Source organism: Myotis yumanensis, unplaced genomic scaffold (assembly GCF_028538775.1).
Source record: "Myotis yumanensis isolate MYYU_CA2020_CCGP unplaced genomic scaffold, mMyoYum1.0.hap1 SCAF_3, whole genome shotgun sequence".
Taxonomy (NCBI): domain Eukaryota; kingdom Metazoa; phylum Chordata; class Mammalia; order Chiroptera; family Vespertilionidae; genus Myotis; species Myotis yumanensis.
In genome coordinates, this window is record NW_027223754.1 from 207668117 (window position 1) to 207685655 (window position 17539).

The window sequence follows — 17539 nt, forward strand, 5'->3', positions numbered from 1 at the left end:
TCTTCTCGCCTGGATGCCTTTGGAATCTCTTATCTTAGAATCACATAAGCACTTCCTAGTCTCTTACATTCAAAACAGCCTTCATGGAATTTGCTAGACTTGACAGCTTTGTCCTTTAAACTTTGTGGAGGTGGAAGAGCCCATTCATTTCCTTTATCAGCCCTGTGCAGCCACATCAGCCTCAGGAACAGGTGGCCCGAGGGTCCTATTGCTGCCCAGATTCCACCTGAGTCTTCACTCCTCTCCCTCAATTCCACATGGAGGGGGCTCCTCAGGAGGAACTGAGCAAGCAGGAGTTTATACGGAAAACGCACTCACTTGGAGAGAACACACACGGTGCCCCGCACGGAGTATTCTCCGTCGCTGTCACAGTGTCCTCCCCACCGGGTCACGTTTGGGGCTTTTGCTTCACAGAGGCTCCTGCACCCTGGTTCTGGAGGAAAAGCCCTCCAAGGCCTCAGCTCTCACAGAGCACGGAACCTCTCTCACTTCAAATTAGATTAAAAATGGAACCTGATCAGGTAGCCCGCAAACTTAGAAACACTTAGTCCAGTGGGAAGCTTGGGTTCCCTGTGAGTCAACTGCTAAAAGCTCCAGTTACTTTATGGATTTGATTTTAGTGACATCGGCAAAAGCCGTCAGACAACAACAGACCCCAAGCCCATGATGTGTTTTCTCTCCGAAGCCTCTGTCGGGTTCCAGCATGGCTCCCACGCTGGAGGCAGACTCCAAGCACAGTCCCTTCCCAGACCAAGTGGAGGTTCCTCTTACTTTCCTCTTTGCGGGCTCAGTCCAGGCTCAGCACCAGGCCGTCTGTTCCAGGCCACTCCCAGGTCAGCTCGGCCACCAGAGATAGAGCTCCACTTGGCCATGTAGATCAGCGGTTCTCAACCTGTGGGTCGCGACCCCTTTGGGGGTCGAACGACCCTTTCACAGGGGTCGCCTAAGACCATCGGAAAACACATATATAATTACATATTGTTTTTGTGATTAATCACTATGCTTTAATTATGTTCAATTTGTAACAATGAAATTGGGGGTCACCACAACATGAGGAACTGTATTAAAGGGTCGCCGCATTAGGAAGGTTGAGAACCACTGATGTAGATGGAGCCAGACTCAAACCCTGTTGGACTAGATACCCAGTGGAGCGGCCCGGTCTTTTGTTTTGACCCCTTACATGTGGGAGGGGAGAGACGGGCCCAGAATCTGTTTGGTATGCCTACGTGCAACAGAGATGTCATGTTAAATATTAATAGCCATGGCTACCAATGACTAAGACAGCTAAGTGGAACGAGGGACTTTTACCAGCTTAGAGCTTATCTGTGACAGACGTGGCAACAATGCCTGAAGCCTAGGTGTCTTGGAAACGACCTTTTATGCTGGCCGTCCTGGAGTTGTGTAGGAAGAGGGAACACTTCTTCTTTCTGGTCTTGCTAAGAGCTCTGCTGCCGCCGTAGCCGGTTTGGCTCAGTGGAGGGGTCCCAGGTTCGATTCCGGTCAAGGGCATGTACCTTGGTTGCGGGCGCATCCCCAGTGGGAGGTGTGCAGGAGGCGGCTGATTGATGTTTCTCTCTCATCTATGTTTCTAGCTCTCTGTCCCTCTCCCTTCCTCTCTGTGAAGGATCAATAAAATATATTTAAAAAAAAAAAAAAGAGCTCTGTTGCCAACAGCTGGGATGGCCCGGAGTTTTCAAGGCCAAGTGCAGGAATCTTGTTAGTACTGAGGAGGAAAAGGGTGGGCCTGGGAAGCCAAAAACTTACCATGTAGACTGACAGATGGCAGAAAGAATGGAGTACGAGGGCGTGAGCATTCTGCAGTTCCCGTCCCCACCCCACGGGGGTTGCGTGAGATGCGATGAGATGAGACGGTACAAGTGCTTGGCACCTGGAACACAAGCAGTGCTCAATAAATGTCTGCCGTTACCATCGTGTGTACACAGTGCCTGTGACCAGTAGGTGCTCAATAAACCTTACTTCCCACAAAGACCAGTCTAACCTTTGTCTGGGGTTGAGAGATGGGCTGTTGGCTGGGTGGCAGTCAGAAACAGGAGGTACAGTGGGGCCTTGACTTACGAGTTTAATTCATTCGGAGACCAGACCGAGCTCATTAAGGAGCTCGTTAAGGAGCTCGTTAACTCAAATTACTCTATCAACTCAATGCAAAAAATCGGCCGAGAGACAGCTGGTATCTCAAAAAACTCGTTAGTCGGGACACTCCTAAGTCAAGGCCCCACTGTACTGAGAGACAGGAGGCAGGCAAGGCCAAGGCTGAGCCCCCACCTTTGCTCATCCTTTTTCCCATTTCATCTCCACAACAGCCCCATGAGGCAGGTAGAGCAGTGTCACCCATTTTTCAGAAGGGGATACTGCGGCCCTGAGAGGCTCAGCCCTCCCTTAGGGCTCTTCAGCCGTGGGTCTCCTCTCTCTCCTCCCGTTGGGGGTGGGTAGAGGCGGTGGGTGCTGGGAGTGGGACAGCCCAAGGGCCCTCAGAGGGGCGGCTGCGTTTGCTCATAGGAAGTCCGAGGCACCAGGGACCTTCCAGGCCCGGGACGAGGGGCGGTCGCAACGGCCCAGCCAAGGTCAGAGCCAGCTTCTCCGGAGACAGTCCAGCCCTGCCCTCAGCAGGGAGGTGAGCACTGCCAGCCTGCCCTGGGCCCCTCCACCCCAAGGGGCGAGCCACTGTTTTTCCCCTCCCCCAGGTGCCAGGCGGGGTCCTGGGAAGGGAGGTCCTTTCTGCAAGTGTCAGAGTCCCAACCACGGGTGTCCAGCTTCCCCCTCTCCCAGAGCCAGCAGTCCTTTGAAGGTGGCCCTTCCTTGTTGTTTCATTCCTTCATTAAGTAGCTGCTAGCTTGAGTTTTCGGGGAAAGTCTTGGACTCAATAGTCCGCCTCTAAGGGCCATCCCTTCCAGGCCGGGATTAATATTTTTATATATTTTAAATATATATATATTAAATTAATTTCAGAGAGGAAGGGAGAGGGAGAGAGAGAAACATCAATGATGAGAGAGAATCATTGATTGGCTGCCTCCTGCACGCCCCCCACTGGGGATCAAGCCCACAACCCGGGAACTGGACCGTGACCTTCTGGTTCATAGGTTGATGCTCAACCACTGAACCACGCTGGCTGAGTGGGATTTATATTTTTAAAGAAACTCTTAGAGGGCAAGGCCTGAGCTAGTGGAAGGGAGTGTTGGTGTGGAAATTCGTGCACCTGATAGCCCAGGTTGGAATCAATATCGTGGGGGAGGGGGAAGCCGGGACAGTGAGCAGCTCTTTGCAGATCTCTTTCTGGAACTGCGGAAAGTGGGTGAGAGGGAAGAGCAGACACCCCCTGCCCCCGGGAGGGAGCGCAGAGACTGTAGGTGCTTTTTGACCCGCTTTAATCCCAGCTGCTGTGAGGACACAGCCTGCCTCTCCCTGTGGCCTGGCCAAGAGCCCGGTGTCCTGAGCTCCTCGGCAGAGGCCACCTGGTCAGGGTCCTGGAGCCTCACCCACCCCTCACCTCGTCCTCAGGTAACCACGCCCCTTGCGAAGCAGGCAGAACCAGCCCGGAGGAGCCGTGCAGAGGCCCCTCCTCCCAGGAGACCTGGGGGGGACCTGCGGCTCCAGGGGTCCTCGCAGCCCCCAAGGACATCAGCCAGGACTTCTGAGAGGGAACGGCGAACAGAGAAACCTCCGGAGAGAGGCCGGGCGGGCCCAAGACAGCCTCTGGGTGGGTGGCAGAGTCAGGAGGAGCTGCCTGGGGCCCCGGGTCCGCACAGACACTTGGAGAGAGGCTGGAGCAGCCAGGAGGAGGGCCCAGGCCTGGGGGGCTGGCAAGGACTTGAGGAGCCCAGTGGGGGCGCTACCAGAGCCCTGGAGGGAACATGGAGGGGCCCTCTCAGGGAGTCTGAGGAGAGCTGGGGGAAGTCAGAGGCCTGGGAGAAGCCCCCCAGTAATGGGGTGCAGAAGCCCCCTGACAGGCCAGCTCAAAGGGGCCGGGGCGCCCTGCAGGAGCTGTTCGGTCCTCCCCAGCCTATGAGCCTCCCGGAGAACACCCGGGAAGGCCCAGGAGAGTTCTCGAATTCCTGGAGGCCTGAGACAGACACTGCTATGGGCCGGGGAACTGAGGGAGCATGCCCACACCTGCATGGCCCTGAGAGGCGCCTGGAGCTTGACTGGAGGGACCTGCTGAGCCTTCTTGGGATGCCCAGAGAGGGGGCCTGGGCCCGCCCAGAGGAGCCAACGCTTGCTTCCCGTCTTCCAAGGCTGGACTGGGAAGGCCTCCTGGAGCTCCTGCAGGCCCAGCTGCCCCGAAAGGACCCAGCTGGACACTGGGGTGGCCCAGTCACAGCTCCAGGGCCAGAGCTGGGTTCCCCAGGCACAAAGGATGCCCTTGAACGAGAGCGACAAAGCCAGCCTGCCGGCTGGGCAGAGGCCACCCTAGTCAATGGACACAGCCCCGAGCAGGGGCCCCAGAGCTTGGCCCAGCTGCCCAGCCCTGCCTGCACCTCCACCCAGTGGCCAAAGACCAAAGTGACAAGTGGACCAGAGACCTCAACTACGGCTGGTCTGGAGACGAGCCAGCTGGGGAGTAGGAGCCCTGCAGAAGGCCCCAGCTCAGCAGACTGGGAGGTAAGTCAGTCTCAAAGCTCGGCCCTAATCCTCCCTCCTGACCAGAACCTTTCCCAGTCACCAAAATGGCCATCGGTGATAATGGCCAACCCTCCAGTGAGAATTTACTATGCGCTACGCCCTGGTGTGAATGACTTATGGGTATTTTCCTCATTTAATTCCCATGGCAACCTCATGAGAAAGCCACTGATAATTTACAAATAAGGAAACTGAGATAGAGAGGTCTAGCCACTTGCCCCAAATCACACAGCTAGTAAGGGCTGGGGCAGGGGTGAACCCCAGGTCTGCTCAGTGCAGATCACCTGAGGCTTCAGGCAAGACGCTCTGTCCAGCCTTCTCCCCTCCCGGCCCCACAACACCTGGTTTGTGTTGCCCCGGTGGCTCTTAGCTGACTTTGGCCGGCATTGTAGCCAGTGTGGTCATGTCCCCGCCCCTTGCTGTATTCCAGGTTCCTCTCGGTCCAGAACAGCCTCACTTACCTCGCTCTGGTCCTTACAGCTCCTTTCAGGCACAGTGAAGAGGTTGCATCTGCTCACTGAGTGAGTCAGCTGCTGAGACAGGTTGCTTAAATGAGGACCCACGTGCAACGTAGGGTCAATGCCTGGCACATAGTAGGTGCTCACCAAGTCCCTTCCCTGCCTTCTTGGCCCAGGGCAGGGTCACAGAGTCCGTGGTACTCTGGTGCTGCCTGGAGCCTTTATCTGAAGGTGATGGGCGGGGAGGGTCCTGGAGGCCAGAGCCCTGCAGCCTGCCTCAGCTCCCCGGAACACAGCACATGGTTTGGGACTCCTAGCCCATCTTGGCCCCAGTCTTCCCTATAAAATAGGACCAACTCCTTCCCTGACGGGTACCACTGGGATGATGCGAGGCTCCTGTTTGTTCATCTGACCTTCAGTGTGCAAGGACGATGGCAGGGTTTGTGGCGTGCCAGGCCCTGGGCTGGGAGCTTTACATGCTCTGCCATGTACAAGGTTCAGACCCATTAGGCATTTGCCAGGGGTCACACCTGCATAAGTCCAAGCTTTTAACCACCATGTTGTGAGGCCTCAGAGTCCACGGCAGGACTAAGGAGTCCCTCCCCCGTATTTCTGGCTTTTATCCATTTGTCCTCTAATGAATTCAATGCACAGTCACCAGAGAGGCAGGCATAAGCCAATGTGGTTCTGTCAGGCTTCCTGGGGAGGCAGGTGGACTACTCATAGCTCAGGAAGGGCGCCATGCTGTGTCCCAGTGAATGTTGGGATGCCAGATCAAAGGGAAGAGGGAGAGCAGGGAGATTCTTCAGCTATAGTTACTCCACAGTGAGGCTCAGGAGTCCCGGGGAGGTTAGGAGATGGTGACTGGGGAGGGGCAGGAACACCACGTGCTTAAGGGCATTTCTACACACACACACACACACACACACACACACACACACGGGCATTTCCACAGATGACAACAGGCATTCACTAGGTCCTCCTGGGGCTCCAGCTGCTCACCTCTGTGAAAATCCTTGGCACGGCATTCAAGGCCTCCTGGCCTCCTTGCACCCAGATTTGCCCTCTGGCTGTGCTGAGCTGGCTGCAGAGCCCTGTGAGCACATCTCCCTGCCTTTGTGCATGCTGTTCCCATTGCCCAGGATGCTCTTTCTCTCCCTCTTCACTAAATGCCTCCTTGCACCCAGATTTGCCCTCTGGCTGTGCTGAGCTGGCTGCAGAGCCCTGTGAGCACATCTCCCTGCCTTTGTGCATGCTGTTCCCATTGCCCAGGATGCTCTTTCTCTCCCTCTTCACTAAATGCCATTCACTGTGCAAGTGAGATCAGGTGCCCTGTTCTGAGACACTTTCCCCAGGTTGGTGATGTCTTCCTTCTGGGCTTGGTAGTTCTACCTTCATCTGGTCATGCTCAGTTGTCATTTTCCCATAAGAAACATGAGTTCTGTGGGGCAGGAGGTGTGCCTTCTTTCTCTCTGTATCCCTGGCCCCTGGCCCAGGGCCTGACACAGTGGAAGAGGTCAGCTCAGTGGATGGTTGACCAGTGAATACATGGATGCTTAAGTGCAATGCAAGACCTGGCTGGTATTGCTAAGTGATTAGAGCATTTGCTCATGTACCGAAGGGTTGTGGGTTTGATTCCTGGTCAAGGGCATGTACCTGGTTGCAGGTTTGATCCATGGCCCTGGCTGGGGCATGTGTGGGAGCCAACCAATTGATGTGTCTCTCCCACATTGATGTTTTTCTCTTTCCCTCCCTCCCTCCCTTCCACTCTCTCTAAAAATCAATGGAAAAAATATCCTTGGATGAAATTAACAAAAAAGAAAAAAAAAGATGGAATATGGGAGGGGGGTGGGTAGATGATAAATGATTGAAAATGGATATGTGAATGGACGATGGATAGGGCATATATGCTGAACAAATAATAAATAGATGCTGGATGGATGATAGATGGGTAGATAAATATATAGATAGGTGGGTGATGAATGGAATCGATAATAGATGTTGGATGGATGGATGTTGCTTAGATGATGGATGGGGTGATGAATGGATGGATGAATGAATGTTGGGTAGAATATGGATGGATAGATGGATAGATGGGTAGATAGATGGATGTTGCATGGATGGGTAAGTGTGGAATATGGATGATGGATGGTGAATGAATGTTAGAAGGGTAGGTAGATGAACTGAGGAAGGATACATGGATGTAGGATGGATGGATAGATGATGAATAGAGGATGGATGTATAAATGGGAAAATGGATGTTGGATAGATGAGTAGGTGGGTAATGTAGGATGTATGTTGGATGGGTACATGGATCTATGGATGTTGGATCTAGATGGATGTTGGATGATGAATGGATAGATAAGAAGGTGGATAGAGGAGTGGAAACTGGGGAATAACTTGGACTAAGCTGTGTTCTTTCTTATCTCCAGTTCCAATCAAAGGAGCCTGAGGAGTCAGAACCGAGAGGAGACTCACTGACTGGCCAGAAGCGGGCAGACTCGGTAGTTGGGTCTTGGGTGTGGACACCTGGGGAGGGGAGAGGAAGGGATGGGAAATCAGATTGGAGAGGGGCTGAGGTCCTCAGCTGACCTCTGGGTTCATTCAGACCCACGTGGGCTCTGTAATGGGCTCATCCGTGTGCATGGCGGGGCCTGGGGAAGAGGGGCTCTGGTGGAGCTGGGTGGCAGAGCCACCTTCTGGCTTGGGGATTTGGGTGAGGACTTGAGCCCAGGGCTCTGCTCTTAACTTGCTAGAATGCCCTGGAAAGGTAGCTAAAACGCCTCCCCTGGGCAAATAGCAGTTTGGCTCCAATGGTCTCTGAAGGCAAGGTCCTTCTGGCTCTGGAGGGCTGCCAGGCTGGGAGGAAGGGTAGAGCTTCCAGGAGCTGGAGCAAGAGAAGCGTTGAAGGGGCTGAGGAAATGCCACACTCCGCCAGGTCTGGAGCACCTCCAGGGTCCCGGGGCAGGACAGATGTGTGCAGGGGTGGGGCCCACTGGGGCTGCTCTGAGGCCCGGCTGCAGCTGTAGTGCACTGCTTTGTCCCGCCCCTCCCCCTGACCTGCCAAACAGACTGTTCTCTCACCCTCAGCCTCCAGAGAGGTGAGGTCAGAGCTCAGGGCCTGGGGCAGCGGGAGGGAGGGAGGCGGGAGGAGACAGGCTGTTTGGGTTGTGCTTTCCCTACCCTGCTGTTCTGCTGTCCCACATGCCGCCTGATTGGGGTGCCTGTCTGGCAGCCTGGAGCCCCGACTCTGGCCCTGCTGCTTGTCAGAGCTGGGGGGATTCTGCCCAACCCCTCCCTGGGCAGATGAGAAAACACAGGGCAGGGGTGTTGTCCCAGGTCATACAGTTGGTGGCTGAACTCAGACTAGAACTAGGGCTTGGAACCCCCACCCAGCACTCTGTCTGCTCCCCCCAAGCCGCTTCCTGGCCCTGCCCTGATTCCCTGCTTGGCCTTGCACAGCAGCAGCAATGTCCCATGTGCTTGGCGGGCCAGTCTTTCTGACAGGTGGCTGTAGGAGTTTGTGAAATGGGAGGGGACAGGGGACTGGTCACTAAAGGCACTTCCAGTTCTCACAGGGGCTCCGGCAACTTTGCGCTTCCCCTTTTTGGGTTATTTCTTCATACTTCCTGGGGCCAGGGTTTCATGAACAAAGAGGAAATAGTAATACAGGGGTCCCTCTAGTCTCCACCAAATGGGCCCATCCCAGCAACACGGAAAGCCTCTCAATAACCCCCAGGCAGCCAGGACTACACAGAATTGATAGCAGCCTCATTCATTCATTCATTCATTCACTCATTCATTCATTCACTCATTCATTCACATTCACTTAGTACCTTCTGCATGCTGGGTGTGGGCGGAGTGACTAGAGCGCCAGCATGGCGCACGGTCTAGTGGCCAGCACTGTGATGGGACGTGGTGGCGGTGGGGCAGTCCTTCCCCAAACCCCTGCTGCACCTGTGCTTTGAGGCTTCATGCTCTGCCTCCTGTGAATCTCCGGACCCGGAAGGTTGGGACATCTGGGCTCTGTCTTCCTTCCACCTGCTCTGGGACTTGGGGCAGATGCTTTTGCTTTGCTGGGCCTGTTCCTCCAAAGGGGGCTCACTTGGGGGTCCTCCCAGGATGGGAGGACAGGTGGCTGTAGGAGTCTATGATCCATTCCTTTCACAAAGGTGAGGAGAGTAGGCAGATGGGGGACTTGGGGCTAGAGGGGCCTGTGTGACCCCTTGGCCCCAGGTGGCTGTGCCATGGGGAAGAGAGTCCAGCGTTCCCACATCTTTAGATATTTCAAGAGAAGTTAGAAATATGTCCTTATATGTTAAATCTCTTGATTATTTACCACTGGATCCTGCCGGCCACATGGGGTTCGACGTTAGGAGCCCAGTCGGGCAAACACCATGTAGCATGAAAGGTGTACCGAGCTCCGTTCTCCCAGCTCTGGGAGAGGAGAACAGGGGAGCCCTGGGCCTCTAGGCGGGCACGGCAGGATGGGCAGGGGAGGCTGTAGTCAGGGACTTTCCCATCTCCCCAAAGGGACCTGGGGCCAACACTGGACCCTGTTTGACAGGCAGACAAGAGGCCTGCGGAGGGCAAGGCTGGGAGCCCACTCAAGGGCCGACTGGTGACCTCATGGCGGATGCCCGGGGACCGGCCCACGCTGTTCAATCCGTTCCTGCTATCCCTGGGGGTCCTCAGGTGGCAAAGGGTAGGCTGGCTCCAGTGGGGTGGGAGGGTGAGGGCGGGGAGCGGGGGAGGAGAGGGAGGAGGTGGTGTTAGTCAAAGAGGAGAGAGTGGAGGCTGAGAGGGCAGGATTTGGGGGCCCACATGAGAAAGGAGGGAAAAGCAGAGCCCTGAGCCCACAGGGCCTCTGTGAGTGAGTGGGTTGCCCACTCCAGGGTGAGGGGTGACTGAATGAGCTTCAGAGCTGAAAGCTCCCAGTCTGCAACCGGCCAGGGAGAGCCAGGTTCGGGGGAGGAAGAGGGGGAGGAGGGCCCTGTGAGGGGCTCAGGGATTGCAAAGTGTGTCTCAGTCCTGGGCTGGAGCCAGTTTCACAAACATCTGGCATTACGTAACCCATCCCCTGCCCAGAGAGGGCTGTAAACACTCAGGCCTCTGGTTCGGGGTTTCCTCAAGGGCAGGGAGGGGGAGGCAGCTGTGACCTGCTCCCTCCTGCCCCTTCACAGCCAGAGAGAAGGGGGCTGGCTCACGCAGCCTCTTCTCTCAGTTACAGGCGGACTGTCACCCTCTTGCTGGCTCTGGGCCCAGCACTGGGCTGGGCATGTTAAGGACATACACCCATTTTACAAACCAAGAGACTAAGTCTCAGGGAGGTGAGTTGACTTGCCTGAGGTCAAAAAGCTGGGGTTTAGAGGAGCCAGCTTCTTGGTGATTTTCCTCATTCCTAGATGAGAGAATGGGGCTGCAGCTGAACTCACTGAGCCTTGGTTGCCACATCTGTCTAAGGGGGGCAGGGAATCTATGGAGACACTCAGGGCTGCAGGGAGGGCCCGGGAGATCAGGATGCACAGAGGTGTGAGGGGGAGGGGCGGGGAGCAGGCGTGGCCAAATACCAACTTCCCCATCCACTTCATAATTTCCTCTCTGCTGCCTTTTGGGAATTAGTAAGAGAGTATTGAGAAGAACATGGTTACCTGGGCAGGGTGGTACTTTCAAGCCATGGACAGGAATTACCTTATCAACAGGAAGCAGGTCTGGCAGGAAGGGGCAGGTGAAGTCCCGAGTGGAGAGAAATGGGGAAAGGATTCTGGGATAATGCTGCTGCTGCTGCTGATAACTAGCATTTATTGTGCACCTACTATGTGCTCAGCTGTGTTCAATGCATGGCATGCTTTACCACCAGGCATACCAGGTGTGGTTTATATTGTCCATGTTACAGACAAGAAAATGAGGCTAAGAGAGGACAAAAATATCACTGCTGTAGATCCCATTTGGGGCAGAGTGGAGATTTAAACCCTACTCTGGTTGACCTCATCCCCCCCCGCCCCCCCGCCCCGCATCTGGATCTCCCTGCCTTCCTGCAGGCTAAGAGTCCCCATTAGACAGGTGTGGCAGCTGAGGCTTGGTTTGCAGTGGTTCTTGCTACTGGGAATGAGGAGAATCAGGAGCTGAGAGATAGAATTGCCAGTGGAGCCTCCCAGACAGGTACTTAGAGTAGTTGCACACGTCTCTTGAGCAAGATAGTGAGATTAGTCCACAGTTAAAAACCAGGAAGCCTGGGCTTGAACTCTGTTTCTGCACTAACTTGTGTGGCTTTGGGCCAATGTTCACCATTTAAGTCTGAATCACCCCAAAGTTGGGTGGCCCTGTTTAATTACTCTGTCCTGGGTCCCTGAGCCTGTGCCATCTCTCTCCTGCCAGGGCGGGTTGTGGTAAGGTAGTCATTTCTTCATTTGTGCATTTATTCATTTAACCAATGTTTGCTAAGGACCTATTGTGGGCTGAAGCTCTGAGACAGAGACAAAAAAACACTTCATCCCTGCCCACCAGGAGCTCATGGTTTGGTGAGAACACTGACATGTATGTGGTTAGAACACTGTGGTTATCACGTTAGTGGGGGGAATGTACAGATGTAGGGAGCACTGGGTGGGAAGGTGATGCAGGGAGCATCAGACAAGGAGATTGTAACTGTGCTGGGGGCACTTGGGTTTCCTCTGGACCAAGACTTTGAAGAGTGAGGAGGAGTTTTCCAGACAAACAAACATTTGGAGGGAGAGGCAGGAGAGAGGGGGAGTGTGTGTGTGTGTGTGTGTGTGTGTGTGTGTGTGTCTGTGTTCAGGGGGGAGTGGGGTACAGAGAATAGGAAAGGAAGTGTTTCAGACACGGCAGAGAACAACATGTGCAGTCCCACCAAGGTACAGAGGACCTGCTCATTCTGGGAATTCTCAGAAGTCCAGCATTGTGGACCCTAGCATGTAAAATGTGTATGTAGGATGACGGAGGACAGCAGGCAGGGGCAGATTATGATGGATGCAGACTGCTTGGAACAAGAATGTAGAGTTGATCTATTAGCACAGGGGAAGTGTTGAAGAACCTTGAGCAGGGGAGTGATCTGATCACTGGGTTGAGGGAACTAGAAGTGGAGAAACCTGTAAGGGGGCTGTGAGGTGCCCAGGCCACAGGGCAAGGCACTGGTGGTAGGTGAGGTCTTCTGTTTGTCCACTTACTCTCCCAAGGATAAAGTGCCTGAGTTAGGTACAGGGGTAGGGTAGGAGAACTCAGCATAGGGATGCCGAAAGGCCAGTGTCTAGAGCAGTGGTTCTCAACCTGTGGGTCGCAACCCCTTTGGTGGTCGAACGACCCTTTCACAGGGGTTGCCTAAGACCATCCTGCATATCAGATATTTACATTACGGTTCATAACAGTAGCAACATGATAGTTATGAAGTAGCAACGAAAATAATTTTATGGTTGGGTCACAACATGAGGAACTGTATTTAAAGGGCCAGAAGGTTGAGAACCACTGGTCTAGAGGAAGATGGGCTTATCCATGGCCTCATTTCTAGTGTGGAGGAGAGAATCCCAGTGGGAAATACTGAGAAAGAACTTCAGCTCCCTGAGCCTCCATTTCTTTTTTTTAATATATATTTTATTGATTTTTTACAGAGAAGAAGGGAGAGGGATAGAGAGTTAGAAACATCGATCAGCTGCCTCCTGCACACCTCCTACTGGGGATGTGCCCGCAACCCAGGTACATGCCCTTGACCGGAATTGAACCTGGGACCTCTCGGTCCGCAGGCGGACGCTCTATCCACTGAGCCAAACCAGTTAGGGCGAGCCTCCATTTCTTTATCTGTGAAATGGGGACGGTAATTATGATAGTAATAATTCTTGATCCCCGAACTAAGATGGCAGAATAATTGAAATGGCAATTATTCCAAGTCCCCTGCCCTTCTACCAAAGGATAGCTAACTAGGGATAAATGGGGTGTTCTGGGTACTTTACTTAACAGTTAATCCTTATAGCATCCCCATGAGAAAACAGCATTATCCCATTTAACAGAGGGTGAAGTTGAGGCACAGAGAGGTTAGGTACCTTGCTTAGGTAACACAGTGTTTGAATCACAGTGCCACACAAGCTACTACATGCATTTAGCAACAAATTCCACCAAAGGTCCCTCCTCTACTTCAGGGCTCAGATGAACTCCTGCCGGCAAAAGGGCTCCTAAAAAACGGCCAAGTGCTCTGGGAACGTGAGCCACGGGTGTACACCCACACCCACGAACCCCAAACCAGGTTCTTAAGCCAGAAAGACCCATTTACAGGAGAGGGCATTTAGGGGGCACACGCTAGGAGTGCACCTCTTCTTACTGTGTGGCCTTGCTCTATTTTCTCAGTAAAATGGGGACAAGGACACCGTCTGTCAAGCCTGTAGTAAGGATGAAAGTGGATTTCATTGGTGACAAGCGGGGCTCCGAGGGTGGGACGCTGAGTTGTTAGTGTTGGGGGCTTGGCCCACGCGCCCAGCAAACCGGGGGGCCGGCGGCTCGCGGCTGGGGCGGGGAGCGGTAGCCGAGGCGACGTGGGGCCACACCCCGCACTGCCGCGCGGTAGCCCGCGAAGTCACCTGCTGGCCGGACGGCTCCTTCCGCCCCGCGCGCCCGCGGCCGAGCGCGGCCCGCCCTCCCTTCTCCCCGCCCCCATCCGTCCCGGCCGCCCCGCCCCCGAGCGCCCGTCCCGTCGCGCAGGCCCCGCCCCCTGGCCCGTCCCACGCTCCCATTGGTTGGCCTGCGGCCCAGCCGCTGTTTGTCCCGGCTTCCCCGCCGCCCATTGGCGCGCCCGGGTCCTCCCAGGAAGTTTGAAAAAAAAAAAAAGTTTTATGGGCGGATGGAAGGGGCCGGAGCCGCGCGGGCGAAGGGAAGGGCCGGAGGAGCGGCTCCGGGCGGCCGAGAGGGGCGGCGGCAGCGGGATTCCCGCGCCGCGGAGCCCGGCCTGCGCGCCCCGTACACCTTCCTGCCTCCTGCCCCCGCCGCCCCCGGGCGCCGCCATGACGGTGAGTGCCCCCCAGCGCCCCTCCGCGCCCAGGCGGGTGAGCGACTGCCCGAGCCGGCCGCTCCTCCCGGGCAGCCCGGTCCTCACTCCCGGTGGCCGGAGGAGTCTCCGCCGGAGGCCGGCCGACCTGCCTCACCTTTCCAGGCCGGGAGCCCGGGCGAACCCGGGGATCTGGGAACGTCCCGGCACGGGCACCCGCCTCCTCACTTGCGGGACCGGCCCCCGACCGACTCGGGTGGTCCTTGACCACCGCCGTCCCGCTCCCTTAGTGGAGACCTGACCGGATTCCCCCAAACTGCGGGATCCGTAGAGGCTCCCCGGGCACCGGGCCAGGGCTGGGGTCTCGCCCGGGGCTGGAGGGAGGGTCCCCCCGGCTCGGGTCGGTCTCGTTGGCCCGGGCCGGGGAAGACTGCCCACCCGTGGGGGCCGGCGGAGGCTGGGTGCGTGAGAAGGGGTCCCACCCTGCCGGAGCTCATCCTGGGGTCGAAGCGGCCGAGACCACGTCCTCCCGGGCTGGCCCCTTCGCAGCGGGGCTTGGGCGGGGCAGTGCCGCGGGTGGGGTGGGGGACGCGATGGCTGGGATTTGTCTTTCTCTCGGGGAGAGCCCTACCCTAGTTCCGTCAATGCCTGTGCCTTCATAGTAGGCTTCTCAGCTGAGTTCACCATTATCCCCATTTCACAGTCCGACAAACTGAGGCGTGGGGGAGCGGCCTTGGCGAGTTGCCCGAGGTCACCCTGAGTGTCAGGGAAGCAGCAGCCCCTTTCCAGGCCCGCCTGCCCGGTGGTGGTCTGGAAGGGAAGGGCAGGGCAGGGCAGGGCAGGGCAGGGCAGAGCTGCTTTTGGTTTCTGACTAGTGTCTCAGGGAGGCTCTGACAGCTGGTGAGGAGAGGGTGTTAGGCAGGATGTGTATGTGCTTGTGCCTGTCCCCTTTCCACAGCCAGCGAAGTGGGCTGGGCTGCTGGGGAGCCGGGTGGTGGCTGGGGAGAGGGGCCCCTGCTCCCTGTAAGTGTGATGACCTGGCCACTGCCTGGACTTCCTCAGCCTCCACACATCCTGCCACCTCCCTGCTGGCCCTTCCTGTCGTCAGCAGCCTCCCCTGCCCTGTCAGAGAGCAAAGAGGGATGTGGGGGAGGAGCTGCGTCAGTGTCCTGCCCGGCCCCCCAGGCCAGGGGAGGGTAGTCCCTTTGCCCACTGGTTGCCTGCCAGGCCCTGAACTGGCTGCTTTCACGTTACCAGAGTTGACCCTCTAAGGTGGATGGCAAGTGCCCGTCGAGCGGGTGAGGACGTGGAGGTGTAGAGAGGTGACACGGGCCCTGCTGAGGCCGAATCGGTATCCAAGGGCTATCCTGGTTTTCTCTCCGGAGATAAGAAATGTACACAGTTGCCTCTCCTGGAGGAGCACATGCTCAGCAGGGCCAGGCTGCTGGGAGCAGCATGGGGGCCGCGGGAGGAGGCACAGCCTGCCCTGCGCTGGGAGCAGCATGGGGGGCACGGGAGGAGGGACAGCCTGCCCTGCGCTGGGAGCAGCATGGGGGCCACGGGAGGAGGGACAGCCTTCCTGTGATTGTAGGACGGTGTCAGGAGGAGATGGACGGGGGAGGGAATGCTGTGGACAAAGGCTGGTGGTCACCTTTGGGGGCTGGAAACGTGGAAGAGGGGTCTGGAAGGAGAGGGGTCCGGAAGGAGAGGGGCCCAAAGGCCGGGAAAAGTAGCTTAGGCTTTTGGTCAAGGTTCCCGAGGGACCACGAAAGGCTCTGAAGCAGGGAGGAGGAGGAGGAGCACCACGGACAGTGTTGACTGGTTTCATCCCAGCTGCCTGCAGACCTGAGCCTGCTCCAGGCTGGTCCCATCTCCCTGACCCCAGGGATCTGTATGGATCAAGCGGCAAAGGTGCAGTGAATGGGTAAAGGGTGAGGCTGGAAGCCGGGCCTGGAGTCAGGGTTTGCTCCACCTCCTGCCTTCGCCGTGCGCAGCCTTGCCCTGGAGCCTCATTCCCCAGCCACTGCCTGGCATCAAATTATATACCTGTTCACTTGTTTATTGTCTGTCTCCCGACTTCCACCAAGACAGGGGCCACAGCTTTCATTCACAGCTGACTTCCTGGTCCTGAACAGTGCCTGATAGTTAAAAAAAAGAAAAGGGAAGATTCCACAAACATTCCCTGGGTCCTGGGGGCGTGAATGCGCATGTCCCTGCCTGTGAGTCTGTGAGGGACAAGTAAATGTCTTCAAGGTAATCATGGGCAACAGAGGCTGTGGGAGAGTCGCAGGGAGCGGGTGTGTGTGTGTGTGTGTGTGTGTGTGGCGTGTGACAGGGCCTCGGAGGAGGAGGTTAAAGCATGAGGAGGGTTTTGCTTGGTGTTCAAGCAGAGCACACAGGCATGTGGAGGGCCTGAGTCCTGGTGCGTTGGGGATCAATGAGGATGTGTGGAGACATAAACACGGGGCCCCAACTCGGGGGGAAGGCTGGGCTGGAAGGGTGGGGCTGACCTCTGTGCCATCCTAAGGCAGCTGGGTTTTGTTTTTATTATTTGTTTATTTTTTCCATTTTTAAATCATTTTTATTTTTCAATTACAGTTGACATACATTATTATATTAGCTTCAGGTGTACTGGACTTTGTTCTGAAGCCACCTGAAGCCATCCCTGGAGGCTTTGAGCAGACTTGTAACACTGGGCCTTTTTGAGTGAGTCCCTCTGCCAGAGTGCATCTAGACCAGTGATGGCGAACCTTTTGAGCTCGGCGTGTCTGCATTTTGAAAAACCCTAACTTAACTCTGGTGCCGTGTCACATATAGAAATTTTTTGATATTTGCAACCATAGTAAAACAAATTATATTTTTGATATTTATTTTATATATTTAAATGCCATTTAACAAAGAAAAATCAACCAAAAAGATGAGTTCGCGTGTCACCTCTGACACGCGTGTCATAGGTTCGCCATCACTGACCTAGAGGGAGGAGGCCATGTCGAAGGTCCTGAGGCCCAGGAGGGCGGGAACAGTGCAGACCTGTGGCCAAAGGGAGGAGGATGGGCTGGGCTACGAGAGCCTGCTGCTGTTCCTTAGGGAGAAGGAGAAAGTGAGCTTCCTGCAGGTGGAGGGGAGGTAGCTGGGGCTGAAGAGCCGTGTGTGAAGGTGCCGTGTGAGAGATTTAGGTTATCAGACCTATTGATCCTGCGTGGGGGGTGGGAGTTCCCAAATGACCGTAGGACCTCCCTTGCCAGCAGTTTGAAACCTCACATTGGTGGCCTCCTCCCTCCATGCCTGAGGGGGTGTGCGCCGTGTTAGTCCGTGTTAGTACCGGCTTCCAGAGGGTCACTGGGCTTTTCCCTGGGTGGCACATTCAGTCCTCATAAAACTTGAGGGAGGTCAGGACTCCCCCCGTCATTTGCTACATTAGGCAGCTGGACTCAGAGAGGGCATGTGACTTAGGAAGGTC

General features: G+C 55.9%; 1 protein-coding gene across 3 annotated transcripts in view; it reads left to right on the forward strand.

Annotated features, from left to right (window-relative positions):
• The window catches only part of TRIOBP (TRIO and F-actin binding protein), a 55935-nt gene that overhangs the window by 16200 nt on the left and 22196 nt on the right, over window positions 1-17539 (forward strand). For 2 of the 3 annotated variants that reach the window (XM_070411079.1, XM_070411080.1), the window contains exon 1: window positions 13925-14101. In XM_070411079.1, coding sequence (XP_070267180.1) covers window positions 13928-14101 — 174 coding nt within the window. In that variant the 5' untranslated portion in view covers window positions 13925-13927. Of the gene's footprint in view, window positions 1-2517; window positions 2633-3516; window positions 4618-7525; window positions 7598-9660; window positions 9799-13924; window positions 14102-17539 lie in introns of those variants that run through there. The other variant, XM_070411078.1, reaches the window with a different exon arrangement.